Raw genomic sequence first — 12,291 nt, 5'->3', positions numbered from 1 at the left:
TGCCTCTGATTCACGTTAACAAAGTATTATACAGTCGGCCCTCCTTATTCGCGAGGGATTGGTTCCGGGACCCCTCGTGGATGCTCAAGTCTCTTATTCAACCTGTCTCAATGCGGTGGACCTTAGGACCCAGTGGAACCCCGGGCCTTATTTAACTCATCTCAGTGTTATTCATGATAAATTAGCATCCTTACGACGTGCCCCTGTGGATAAAATTAGAATGGCTTGGGAGCATGATTTAAATATCTCCTTATCTGATGAGACTTGGGACTCGATTCTCAAATCGGTTAATTCAACCTCTCTTTGTGCTCGCCATTGCCTTTTACAGTTTAAGATTGTTCATAGAGCCCATATGTCTAAATCTAAACGATCTCGATTTTACCCTAACATTAGTCCTCTTTGTGATAAATGCAAAAGGGGCGAGGCATCTCTCATTCATATGTACTAGTTTTGTCCTAACTCGGAGAAATTTTGGAAAGATGTCTTCATAACGTTATCTTATATTCTGAATCACCACCTAGAACCTAACCCTTTAATTGCTGTTTGGTTTTTTGGGTGAAAGAGATTTACACCTGAGTTCAACTAAGTGTCGAATATTATCTTTTGTTTCTCTCCTGGCTAGACGTTTAATCCTCCTTAGATGGAGAGTTGTTGCTCCGCCCACACATGCTCAATGGCTTAATGATATTATGTCCTGCTTAGACCTTGAAAAAAATGCATTATTCAGTTCTTAATTCGGATACAAAGTTCCATAAGGTCTGGGGACCTTTTATTGAGTACTTTCATAACCTTCCTCTTAACTAAGGTTTTTTTTCGGTCCCTTGCTTTCAGCTCCTTTTTTTTTGGTAGTAGGCATTAATATCTTCTGTTGCTAAGTGTATTTACAGTTTTGGGGGTTTGAATGTCCTGATTTATATTCTCTATATTGTGTTGTGGTTGGTCTGGAGTTTTTTTTGTTGCGGGGCTTGGGGAGGATACTAATTCTACATGTCTTCAATTTGGGTGCTTTCTCAATTATCTTTTTTTGTATTATATTATTATTGTATGTTTATTTTTGCACTGTATTAATATTCTTCATTTTGATCTGGGTTTTTTTATCTGTAGCGATGTAAAAAAGATATTAAAAAAAACTAATAAAAAAACCCCATCTCAGTGTGGTGGACATTAGGACCCAGCGGCAGAGCTCCAAATCCACAATGGTTCTGTTCACGAAAATAATCACGATTGGAAAATAAAGTGGAAATAATAAAGCGATCGGAAAAAGGTAAAACGCCATCAGTCATTTGAAAAGCGTTAGGCTACAGTCGGTCAACAACCGGAACAATTTTAAAGGAAAAAGTGAGAAAGGCCCTGCCCCGATGAAAGCTACAATTATTACTAAGCAACGCAGTGGTTTAATTATAGGGCTTTGGGATTTTGATCCTCCACATCAACCCGGCATGGATGGACAGCACACTCGGTAGCAATCTGTCACTGGATCGCCCGGTGCTGAAACATGTTTCTTAAGCATTTTATATGCACAGAAAGGTAAAATATATACTATATACTAAGACAAACGTTTGACTAACTGATGCTATATAATACCAGATGTACCCGTTCCGACTTACTTAGTAAGAGAGCTTCCGGTTTTTGTTTGATCCTGATCCACGATAACCTACACACATCCTCCCGTATACTTTAAACCATCTCTAGATTACTTATAATACCTAATACAATGTAAATGTTATGTAAAATAGTTGTTATACTGCACTGTTTAGGGAATAATGACAAGAAAAAAAGTCTGTACTTGCTCGAACAACAAGTGCTGGAAGAGCACTTCTGGGTTTTTTTGATTCGCGGTTGGTTGAATTCGCGCATGCGGAACTCGCGAATAAGGAGGGCCGACTGTATAACATTTATTGATCAACACTAACCTCCTCGAGAAAGGCCAGCAGGAGATCACGCGTCGAAGTGTTGGACACAAAGAAGCCATTGATGGCCTTGTAAAGGACGGTGGGGTTCAACCTGCGGCAGGTTGAAGGAAGTGCACGCAAAGCCCTTAGCACAAACCGTGGCTCTTTACTTGACACAGCTTTCTCAATCTGCTTGACATGTTCTCTGATATCTGGAAAAAACAAATGGTTTTATCCATCTTATTTCATAGCATCTATAACATCTTTGGGAATGTCCATCTAGGTGTGGATCAATATTTATACTTTCTCCAGTCCAGAGTTTACTGTTTTTTTTTAAAATTCTTCACACCCTCCTCCCTTGCTATTCTTCATTAATTTCTTAAACTCCAACTGATTATATCCCCAATAAGGCAGTCAATTTTACAGGTGAGATTTTTTGGGCATGCTCATACACATTTTAACTTCTTGTAGTGTAATAATAGATTAAAAATATTAAAGCCCAATTAAGGAATAAAAATGACACTAACTAATCTGGACACATAAATGAAATGGCTTTGTGTATTAATAGTATTGCACTATGAAAGTATTCTTCATAAGTTTGAAACCAAGTAACAAGGGGTTCATTTATGGGGTTGGGGCCATTGCCAGCAAGACCAGCATTTACTGCTTTTCCTAAGTCACACCGAAGAAGGTGATTCGAAGGAGGATGAGAGGTGACTAGATACAGGTGTACAAGATGATAAGAGGCATAGATCGCATGAATAGCCAGAGATCTGTTTCCAGTGGGGAAATGGCTAATACAAGGGGGCATAATTTTAAGGGGACTGGGGTAAAGTATAAGGGGGATGTCAGAGATAAGTTGTTTACCAGAGAGTGGCGGGTGCATGGGAACACCTTGCTAGGAGTGGTGGTAGATGAAGATACATTAGGGTAATTTAAGAAACTCTTCACATGGATGAAAGAAAAATGGAGGGCTATGTGGGAGGGAAGGGTTAGAATGATCTTAGAGATGATTATAAAGTCAGCACAATATCATGAGCTGAAAGGCTTGTACTGTGTTTTAATGTTCTATGTTTGATGTTCTTGTGTCACTGTAGTCCATATGCTTAACAAATTCTCATGGTACTAATTGGGAGAGTGTTCTGGTGTTCAGAATTCCAGCATAACCATTTATACAAATATTTGAATACAAACAGGTCCCTTAAAATGTGTTTCCTAAAACTCATAGGAAATTAAAAGAAATCTGTCTTGAGACTGCTCTGTCATTAACTGCATGCCGAAGAATGCCCTCACGAAAACCCTTTTCGGCCTTACATCTTCTCTATCGCCATAATTGGTAATAGATTAGGAGCCATTTGACCCATCCCACCCCCAGCCTCCCAATTCTTCTTGATGGAACGGCTGACACAGGAAACAATGTAAAAATGTGTAAAATACTCAACACACATCCAAATATGCATAGGTTCATAAGCAGACACATAGGTGTAATTGTGTGGCGCAGATTCATTAGGCCAGAAGAGCCTGTTATCAGGCTGCCTTTCAAAATAAAAATTACTTTTGCTAATACAAGGGGGCATAATTTTAAGGCAGTTGGAGGACAGTATATGGGGATGTCAGAGGTAAGTTTGTTTTTACACAGAGAGTGATGGGTGCATGGAACGCCCTGTTGAAAGTGGTGGCAGATGAAGATACATTAGAGACATTTAAGAAACTCTTTGATAGGCACATGGATGATAGAAAAATAGAGGCTCATGCGGGAGGGAAGGGTTAGATTTACCTTGGAGTAGGTTAAAAGGTTGGCACAACATGATGGGCCAAAGGGTCCGTTCTGTGGTATCACATTCTATGTTCACCAACGCCTCTACTTTCTGAGGAGGCTGAACAGAGCTGGACTATGCACATCTATACAAATAACTTTCTATAGACGCGCTGCTGAGAGCACCCTAGCATGCTGCATCACTATGGCTGACAGGAAGGCTCAACAATGGATAGTCAAAGCTGTCCAATGCATCACCAGCACACCTGCCATCAAGGACATATTTACATAACAGCCCTGAAAAAGGGCCAGTATAATCATGAACGATCCCACTCACCTTGCCCAATGACCGTTTATCCTACTCCCATCAGGGAGAAGGCTATGTAGCATCTATGTCAGGACCACCAAACTCAAAAAAGTTAATTTTCTCAAGCAGTAAGGTTGATGAACACCTCCACCGACTAACCCACCCCACCAACACTACTTTACCATTTCCTGTCAATCACCTTACATACAGACATTCCTGTACCTGGAGTCACTTTATGGACGTACAATCAATCTTTGCATACAAATTACCTTATGTATTTATATTTGTGTTTTATTATCGTGTTCTTTATATTCTTGTTTTCCTTTTTGTGCTGCATCAGACACAGAGTAACAGTTACCTTGTTCTCCTTTACACCTGTGTACTGGAAGTTACATTTAATAAACTTGAATCTTGTTCTATGTACATTAGGCAGCATCCATTGAGAGAAAAAGAGTTAACATTTCAAGTTGATGAAGTTTATAGCTACAGAGTAAAGCAGTGGTCCCCAGCCACTGGGCTGTGGACCAGTACTGGGCCGCAAAGCATGTGCTACCAGGCCACGAGGAAACAATATGATTTGTCGATATGAAACGATATGAGTCAGACGCACCTTTCCTCATTCCATCACGTCCACTGTTGAACTTGAACGCATGTGAGGTCATCAGTCGCCTAAACTCAGTGATACCCTCATGCCAGGGATCACTGGTTGGTCTCGGTTAACCGGCCGCTTCGCATGGCCGGCGAGAAGTGCTGTTGTTACTGGCGCTGAGTGCAGACACATGGGCACCGCCTCTAAACCCGTTTAACACACTGAATGTTCGTGGGAAACCAGGTGCTAAAATATTCGCAGATGACCTAATTCAGGCTCAGGGTTTCATAACTAGCAGAGCAGCTACCTCGCTGCGATCTACTGAAAGTCATCCCTCGAGCCAAAGCGCACGCCTTGTCGCACTCCTCACTCGGTCAGTCGCTCTCTCCAAACTGCGACCACTGCAGCCTAGGCACAGAGACCTCCGGCCCTGACCTTATCCTCTCACCCCACCCACGACTAGTCACACCTGGCCAAGGCATCTGGTGGCGGGCAGGCCGAGGCTGGAGTTGGGGCCCAGAGGCTGTCTAATGAGGCAATGAAGCCCTCAAAACTGCTTTGGAACCTTGAGTGTAACCACCCTGCACTTAAGGACAAACCCATTGAGTTTTTTGAGCGGAAAAACCATGAGCAAGCAGGACAGAAGCAAATGCTAAGAGCCACGTAAAGTAAATTGCAGAACAGACTGGACATAACGAACCTCCTTCGAGTATCACTGTATTCTGGTCGTGTTTAACCACCCCCCCTCAGCCAGTCCGCAGGAATATTGTCAATATTAAACTGGTCCACGGTGCAAAAAAAGGTTGGTGACTCCTGGAGTAAAGTAAGCAGTGGGGAGAAGAAGAAGAATGTTTGTGATAAGGTGGAAACTGAATGATACAAGTCATTGGTGATGCCAGATATGAGTAAAGTACTGTTGTTATGTTCCCCTTTCTTGTTAAACTAGCCTCTTGAGCACTCTCCTATCATGCCTGTTCCCAGTACTGGTGGCTGTGCAGTGAACAACCCAACCTAGCTCTAGCATTCTCACTCAAGTTCATTTCTCCATCCTACTTTTCTGCCTTTAGAACTCCTGAGAACAGAACTGTATGACCAGGCTTTCAGTCAATATTCCTAATGTCTCCCTTAATAGACCAGGTGAACATTTTCTGTTTTTATTACAAGTCTCAAATACTGAAATTCTGTCCACATGATGATTAAATTGTATAAATTTCCTCCACATATCTCTCATAAAACCCCAGTTTTATACTAATGTTTAGCTAGGTAAGGGAAGGGAATAGAAAAACCTTTGGCAGAGGAGTCTATTCATATCTGAAAGGAAATCATGGAATTTTGTTGAATTACTGGCTAGCTTTACTCAGTAATACATGACAACCAGGTCATGTCCCAGGGATAAAGCTTCAAAATGGCTACAGTCACCGCCATAGAAAAATTACGCACACAAAATGTCACGGACTCACGGTACATATGTTGCTTTCACTATGTGCAACAGTCCCTCCATAGTCATTAAACAAAATAGAAGGCTGCAAGAAGAAACTCAAGAACAAACAGAAACTGGCACCTTTTACCCTTAATTGATCATGTTCAACAACTGCTTACTAAATGGTTCCATTGTCCTTATCATTGATTGGTCAAATTAATACTATTAAGGTGATTATTTTACCTAAATTTCTGTATCTATTTCAGGCGGTACCAATCTTCATCTCTAAATCCTTTTTTGATATTATTGATTCTAAAATTTCTTCATATCTATGGCAGAATAAAAATCCTAGGTTAAGTAAGAAATATTTACAGAAATCAAAAAAGGATGGCGGTTTGGCATTGCCAAACTTTAGATTCTATTATTGGGCAATTAATATTCGATATTTAACATTCTGGACACAAGATTTGAATGAAATTCAATGTCCATGATGGGTGAACCTCGAGTGCAAGTCTGTACAGGGGTTCTCATTGGCTTCTACCTTAGGGGCCTCGCTTCCCTTTGCACTTACTAAACTCAATAAACAAATGACTAATCCAATAACTAAACATACAATATGAATATAGTTTCAATTTCGTAAATTTTTTGGATTGAATAAATTCATCCTATCAAGTCCTATTATATCTTACTGTTTTCTTCCAACCATCCAGAACTGATCAAGCTTTTCTTTTATGGAAAATGAAGTGAATAACATGTTTTTGTGATTTATTCATGGATAACTGCTTCATGTCTTTTGAACAGTTGTCTAATAAATATAATTTGCCTAGATCACATTTTTTCAGATTAGAAACTTTTCAAATGTTATTTTACCTACTTTTCTGATACCACATCAAACTGAAATTACAGAAAATATTTTAGGTTTAAACCCCTATCAAGAGTTTAATAGCAATTATTTATGATCTGATTACAAAAATACATCTAGGTACATCTGATAAAATTAAGAATGAATCGGAAAGAGAACTTCAGGTATCTTTACCAAGAGGGAAATGGGAGAAAATTCTCCAACTAGTTAACCCTTCTTCAATGTGTGCTAGACATGCCTTGATACAACTTAAGATGGTTCATAGGACCCATATATCCAAGGATAAGTTAGCTCGCTTTTATTGTCATATAAATCCTGTCTGTGGCAGATGTGATTCTGAGGTAGCTTCCTTGATGTTCTGGTCTTGCCCTCTTTTGGAAAAATATTGGAAAGATATTTTTGGTATTATTTCAGTAGTTTTGCATAGTGATTTACAACCTCATCCTATTACTGCAATTTTTGGATTACCAGTGATGGACTCTAGTCAATTAACCCCCTCAGCTTGCTGCTTGATTGCATTTTTTGCACTACTAGCCAGAAGATCTATTTTATTTAAATGGAAAGATTCTAATCCCCCTACTACATTTCAGTGGTTTTCCCAAACTATAACATGCTTAAATTAGGAGTGGTACTATCGATCCTTCAGTTAAATTTGAAGAAACTTGGATACCACTTATTCAACATTTTCATATGATGTAAGCTGACCTTTTCCGAATCCTTCTCAACAACTTTTTATTTGTGTACAGAGGAGCAGAGTTAATGTCAAATAATGATTTTAACCGATGAAACATGGCAACCCAGCTTCTGTTTTGTTTTTTTTTGTTTGGGGGGGACTTCGTTTTTGTATAAAATTTTTTGAATCTTTTTCATGCTCAGTTACTAAGAGATTGGGAGGCTTAGATTACACGTTACTCGGAGTCTGTGTCTGTATACGTTAACCGTTATTAGTGTAATCCCGATCTCTTTGTATTACTTTCATTGTTATGTTTATATATTTGAAACTTAATAAAAAAAGATTGAGAAAAAGAAACCGGCACACATAACTAACAGTATTATTAGCCCTGTAGGCTGTTGCTTCTACGGTCTCAACATATTACTGAGCTGCAACATCAAGAGACAGTCTCACGAATTCAGATCAATACATGGATTGCCTGATGCAGGTTAGATGTCCACTACCTTATCAGGAAATCCGTCCTTTCCAGAGTCACTCACTGTACAAAAAAGTCACCATTTTCTTGTATCAATATAAACATTAAAATTAAAAGCCAAAAGAAAAATCAGTTATCTATTAAGTGCAAAGAAACCTTGTTTTTTTAAAAAAAAACATCAACCTTCACTGCCATCAAAAAATGGATGGTATTGGGAAAAGGTGGGCAATCACACTGATCCTAAACTTAGAATACAAGCTGACATTAAATGCTGAAGCTTCAGAATGGACATGCCCCTAGAGCATTACAGTCATGGCCAAATTTCTGAAAAGAAATTTTGAATTAAATCATTTCTATTTAACATTCAAAAACAGCAACATGCTGCAGTAATATCACAGATGGAATTTCTTAGGATTTAGTTAAAATTGCAGGTCACTCTGTGTGATATCAACCACACTGGCGGAATTAAGGCACAATGGTAGGGTCCATTAAAAATATTTTAGTTTGGTATCTTTCTGGTGAAAAGATATAAACCAAGATTACTCTCAAATGGATGCAACTATTCTCTTAAATCAATAAAAATAAAATTTTACCTGGCAGAAACATGGTTGTGCGCACACGTTCAGTTTCAACCAAGCATGATGCTTTATCTTATTACAATATTTACCATATTCCATCTCTGAAGTGCTTTAGTCATGAAAGATGCTAAAAGAAAGCAAGTTTGTTCTTTCTTGCTGAGATCAGTTTCTCCTTTGTCCTTAAAACATTTACATTGGAGCAGAACATTTTCACATTGTATTTGCAAAGTTTCTGAAATTTCAACATCAAATACTAAAATACCATCTAACATCAGTAATTCATGGTGACTGTAATTCAGTTAACGTTGGTAGTAAACCACAAGTAAAACATCTGTAGCAAATTTCTTTTAGAAATTAGCATTAGTCTCTCTCCTACATATCTACAGATGTACCGTGAAGAGCATTCCAAATGGCTGCATCCCTGTCTGTAGGGAATCCCCAGCATGGACATGCCCTCTTCTCATTGCTACCATCAGAGAGGAGGTACAGAAGCCTGAAGACATACATTCAACATTTTTGGAAGAGCTTTTCCCCCTCTGCCATCAGATTTCTGAATGGACCCATGAACACTGCATTATTTTTTTCTTATTTTGCTCTTTCTGCACAACTTATTTAATTAAATATATTTCTTCTTGTACTCTTTTTATTATGTATTGCAATGTACTGCCACTGCAAAACAACAAATTTCACAATGTATGCCAGTAATATTAAACTTGATTCTTAAATCTAGAGTAATTTATGCATGTTTTAAATTTCCAACATTTTCCTTTCCATATTCTGGCCTTGCATCTCACCATATTTACCATCGTTCCTCTATAATAAAAAAGAGGCTATTCAGTCTATGCTGGCTCTCAGAGCAGTCCCATTTTCCACTTATTTCCCATAACCTATTTCTCTCACTTTAATTATCAACTCTTCGCCAATTCCACCTACATCTAATAGTGATAATTTACAGTAGCCAGTTAATAAAATCAACCTTTGGGATGTGGGAGGGACTGGAAAAACCTGCAGTCATACGGAAAACATGCAAGCTTCACACAGACAGCACCATAGGTCACAATGAAGCCCAGACAGCACTAACTTGCATTCAGTTCTGGCTGCCCCATTATAGGAAGGATGTTGGGGCTTTGGAGAGGGTCAGAAGAAGTTTACCAGGATGCTGTCTGGATTAGAAGGCAGGTGTTAGAACAAGAGGTTGACAAACTTGGGTTGCTTACTTTGGTGTGGCGGAGGCTGATGAGAGACCTCCTAGAGCTTAAAAACATTGTTCCAGCTAAGCTGCGCAGGTGCATGGCCACGCAGTAACTGAAATGCTCTGGCACACATGGTCTGTTGCCACGCAGCTGGAATTTTCTTTTATATAATGTTAATGTAATTTTGAAATTATGCTAATATAGTTTTGATATCTATGACAATATAATTGCGAAATATCTTGTAATTGTGTTAATGAACATAATCCATAGATTTTCTAAATAATAAACATATCACAACCTTTACTTTGAAACATTCAAAGTAAAGCTTTAACGTACTTACATTAGTGTTTCAAGTTACAACACTGCCAAAAATTGTAATAAGAAACATAGAATGGAAGCCAAAAGCTCATTGTTAATAAACCGCTGGCCCACTGAATGCTGATGTCATCTACAAAAAAAAACATACCTTTAAAGTTTTTAGAGCCAGTTCTGTGGTGTTAACTTTATTACACAACATAAGTTATTAAGCAATTTACTTCTTGCAGTAATTGTATCACAATCACACATTACTGATATTAGATGATGCTATTTTGATGGAACAATTAGTATACCATAAAAATTTCTATTCCAGTGTAAGTAAAAATGCTTTAAGGACAAGGGAGGAACAGAACTCAACAATTTAAATGAAATGGTTTATTGTTTGATTATATAATACTTGGCATAACTCATATTAGATCAGTTGATATCATCTTTCAATCCCCATGACATTACTATATTCTTTAAACACAGTCAAATTCACCCAGACATCTTTAAACCCGTTTATGTGTGTAGTTCATTTCACAACTGATGTAATAATAGAAATACAAACTTCTGCCTATAATCCCACCGTTTAACTCAGGTCACTTCCTTTCAAGTAGTAATAGCTTAGGTGATCAGTTCATACAACCTTCTACCACTGATCCTAATTTCATGGATAAATTACGATGGGTCTATTTCTCTGTAACAGGTGGAGTGAATGAGCCCTGTTCCTGCTGCACATGTGGGGTGTTTTACTTTGTCTGACTGGGTTTTTGTTGCACTGGGGGTTACGTTCATGCAGCTTTTTTTTCTTCTCCATTTACAGAGTATGTTATTACACCAGTGCATAAACAATGACATTGTAGAGCACGGTGTGGTTTACATTACAGCATGCCCTATTCTTTACCACAATTACTGAACATCTTGTTCCATAGAAAACTGATGCAGTTGGGTAGTTCACTTGATCCTTTGAGTTTACTCCACCATCCTGGCTGATCATCCTTTCCCAATCCATCTAAATGCCTTTTTCATCTTGAACTTTACCCACCTCTTTCATATATATATATATATATATATATATTTAGCAACTTGGTCTCACCAGCCCTGTATTAGTGAATTCCTCAGGTTCATTCCCCTCTGGGTGAGGAAAGGTCTCATCCTCCTCCCCAAAAAAGCTCAATAAACTTGAAATCTGAGAGCACGGCCACTTGTTCTGGACACAGTGGTCAGGGGAAATGTCCAGATGGTGCAATGATATTATTTTATAAGGTTGAATTGGATCACCTTGCACTTTCCTAAGCTCTAGTTCATACGAATTTTGTTGACCTTATTTCTTCTTACACCTTCATCCTGTCACTGGAATCACTCTGCTTCACGTACCAGTGCATATATACCTATGTGCTTTGGATTATCTGTTTCTCAATTGCCCCAAATTTGTCAGAGAACTGGGTGATTGGACATCAGAGTTGTCTGCTCTTAACCACGTTTACTGGCAGTTTTATTATCTGCAATAATTACATATGGAAAATATTTTAAACACACAAGTACAATGTTTTATTCTGGGATCTCTAGCCAACTTTAACTATTTTTTTAATTTCGCTAACGTACTCACAATAGATTATATTTTGTAAAACTTGACTCGTATCTCTCACTGATTGCAATGTCATAGCCACCAGGGTGATCACTCCATCCAATGCTGTGCCCTCAACCCCTATTTTACTCAGGTATATTTACAAGAGGTATAAGATTTAAAACACTTATCCTCTATTCCTTCCCTGAGTTTTAAACATGGTGGTCTGTCCGTGTCCACTGACCCACACCTAAAGATGTTATCTTAGTACGGATACATACTTTTCAGGGGACTGCTTTGCCAAAAGTGGAACTTCCCAGTGGCCCAATGTTTTCATTTTGATTTCCCATTCCAACAAAGCAACACCTTATATTCTGCCTGGGTAGCCTTCAACCTGATGGCATGAATAGCGATTTCTCCTTCTGGTTAAAAAAAATCCCCTCCCGTCTTCATCTATTCTCTACTCTGGCCTCTTATCTCTTCTCACCTGCCTATCACCCCTCCACTCCCCCCCCACCAGTCCTTGACTCTCCCGCTATGAGAAACATCCTCTCCACATCCACTCTATCAAAACCTTATACCATTCGATAGGTTCTAATAAGGTCACCTTATTATGACAAGGTGTCATTTGACACCTTCATATGACAAGCCATTCAATCCTGGAACCATTTTTGCAAAC

The 12,291-nt window shown here is 38.7% G+C and overlaps 1 protein-coding gene across 1 annotated transcript in view; it reads right to left on the bottom strand.

The window, feature by feature from the left end:
* The window catches only part of psmd3 (proteasome 26S subunit, non-ATPase 3), a 33,212-nt gene that overhangs the window by 19,225 nt on the left and 1,696 nt on the right, over nt 1-12,291 (bottom strand). Inside the window, exon 2 of the mRNA XM_059956436.1 lies at nt 1,914-2,104. Within this exon, the coding sequence (XP_059812419.1) occupies nt 1,914-2,104 (191 nt within the window). The remainder of the gene's footprint in view (nt 1-1,913; nt 2,105-12,291) is intronic.

The sequence above is a fragment of the Hypanus sabinus genome, chromosome X1 (genome assembly GCF_030144855.1).
Source record: "Hypanus sabinus isolate sHypSab1 chromosome X1, sHypSab1.hap1, whole genome shotgun sequence".
Taxonomy (NCBI): Eukaryota; Metazoa; Chordata; class Chondrichthyes; order Myliobatiformes; family Dasyatidae; genus Hypanus; species Hypanus sabinus.
This window is presented reverse-complemented; position numbering and strand designations above follow the sequence as displayed.